The 1,968-nt window shown below is 55.0% G+C and overlaps 1 protein-coding gene across 1 annotated transcript in view; it reads left to right on the plus strand.

The window, feature by feature from the left end:
* Positions 1 to 482, plus strand: part of EMH_0067380 (uncharacterized protein) — a gene marked incomplete at both ends in the record, with an annotated part of 1,972 nt that extends 1,490 nt beyond the window's left edge. The window contains one exon of the mRNA XM_013498618.1: positions 1 to 482. Within this exon, the coding sequence (XP_013354072.1) occupies positions 1 to 482 (482 nt within the window).
* Positions 483 to 1,968: the final 1,486 nt, after the last annotated feature.

Genomic DNA, 1,968 nt, shown 5'->3' on the forward strand with positions numbered 1-1,968 from the left:
GCCGCTCAGGTGTGATCGAGGAGACGGCGCTGCTGTGGGGCGAGGAGAGCCCCTCAGAATGCCAGCACCAAGCTGTCGATACACCTGAAGCAGCAGCAGCAGCAGCAGCAGCAGCAGCAGCAGCAGCACCAACTGCAGCAGAAGATGAATCAGCAGCAGCAGCAGCAGCAGCAGCAGCAGCAGCAGCAGCAGAACTCGATGAAGACGAAGCAGCAAACCTTCATAGCCCCTGGGATGACCTAGATGAGGCCGAGTACAATTCTGACGATGCTGCTGCTGCTGCTGCTGCTGCTGCTGCTGCTGCTGCTGACAGCAGCAGCGCGCCTGTTGCAGCAGCAGCAGCAGCAGCAGCAGCAGCAGAAGAGGCAGAAGCAGAAGCAGCACCAGCAACAGCACCAGCAGCAGCAGGGATCGAGGCCCCCTCCCCCGGGGGGCCCCCCTGGCAGTCGGGGGCCCCAGACCTTCTAACGGGGGATTTGTGAGGGGGCCCCCACCCCCCTCATGCTGCAGCAGCAGCAGCAGCTGCTGCTGCTGCTGCTGCTGCAGCAGTTGCAGCAGCAGCAGCAGCAGCAGCGATGTCCAGTTGCTGGGCGCTTCTTGCGGCCCCGCGGAGGCCAGTGCTGAGTTGCTGTTATCTGTGTCTTTTGCTTTCTAGGGTTTAGGGTTTAGGGTTTAGGGTTTAGGGTTTAGGGTTTGTAAGCTAAAACCCTCCTAAACCCTCTCCAGGTTGCTAAGACATTCAGCCGCCCTCCAGTCGATGAAAGCAAAACAAACAAACAAACAAACAGACACAGAAACCAACTCAACTCATACAAACAACTGGCGAGTTAGCTAGCCATCTAGCTAGCTAGCTAGTTAGTTAGCTAGCTAGCTAGCTAGCTAGTTAGTTAGCTAGCTAGCTAACTAGTTAGCTAGCTAGCTGGCGATATAGCCAGTTAGCTAGCTAGTTAGCTAGCTAGCTGGCTAGCTAGTTAGCTAGTTAGTAAGCTATCTAGCTAGCTAGCGATATAGATAGCCAGCTAGCTAGCGATATAGCTAGCCAGCTATCTAGCTAGTTAGCTATATAGTTAGCTATCCATACAGTTAGAAAGCCATATAGCTAGCTAGCCATATAACTAGCTAGCTAGCTAGCTAACCAGATTATTAGCTAGCTAGCTAGCCAGATGGCCAGAAAGCTGCGTAGAGGCGAAGCTAGCTGGCTAGGTAGCTAGCTAGCTAGCTAGCTAGCTAGCTAGCTAGCTAGCTAGCTAGTGTTCGTTGAGGAGGTGCCTCGGGAGCTAGCTGCAGTTCAGCTTCAAGCGCAGGTGGTAACGAGCGCACCCAGCTAGCTAGCTAGCTAGCTAGCTAGCTAGCTAGCTATCCAGGTGCAGTTTAGCTCGCAACGCAGCTGCTGAATATCTACGAGCAAGCGGAGAGTTCACTGACACGAAGTGTTGGGATCGACTCGAAAGCGATCCCACCTCAGCCAGGTTGCGGGGATCGATCCACCCACTGTGGGGTGGGGATCGATTGCTTGTGGGGTGGGGATCGATGTGTTGCTGTGTTGGGATCGATCCACCCACTGTGGGGTGGGGATCGATGCCCTGCTGTGTTGGGATCGATGCACTGTGGGGTGGGGATCGATGCGTTGCTGTGTTGGGATCGATGCGTTGCTGTGTTGGGATCGATGCCCTGCTGTGTGGGGATCGATTGCTTGTGGGGTGAGGATCGATGCGTTGCTGTGCTGGGTTCGATGGAGTTGTGTGTGGGGATCGATGCGTTGCTGTGCTGGGATCGATGTGCTGGGATCGATGGATGCACTACTGCTGTGTTGGGATCGATAGCTTGTGGGGTGGGGATCGACAGACTGTGGGGTGTTGGGATCGATGCGTTGCTGGCTGTGTTGTGTTGTGGGGTTGTTGGGATCGATGTGTGTGGGGTTGTGGGGTTGTTGGGATCGATGATGCTTGTGTTGGGATCGGTTTTCTA

The sequence above is a fragment of the Eimeria mitis genome, genomic scaffold (genome assembly GCF_000499745.2).
Source record: "Eimeria mitis Houghton genomic scaffold, Emh_scaff3572, whole genome shotgun sequence".
Lineage (NCBI taxonomy): Eukaryota > Apicomplexa > Conoidasida > Eucoccidiorida > Eimeriidae > Eimeria > Eimeria mitis.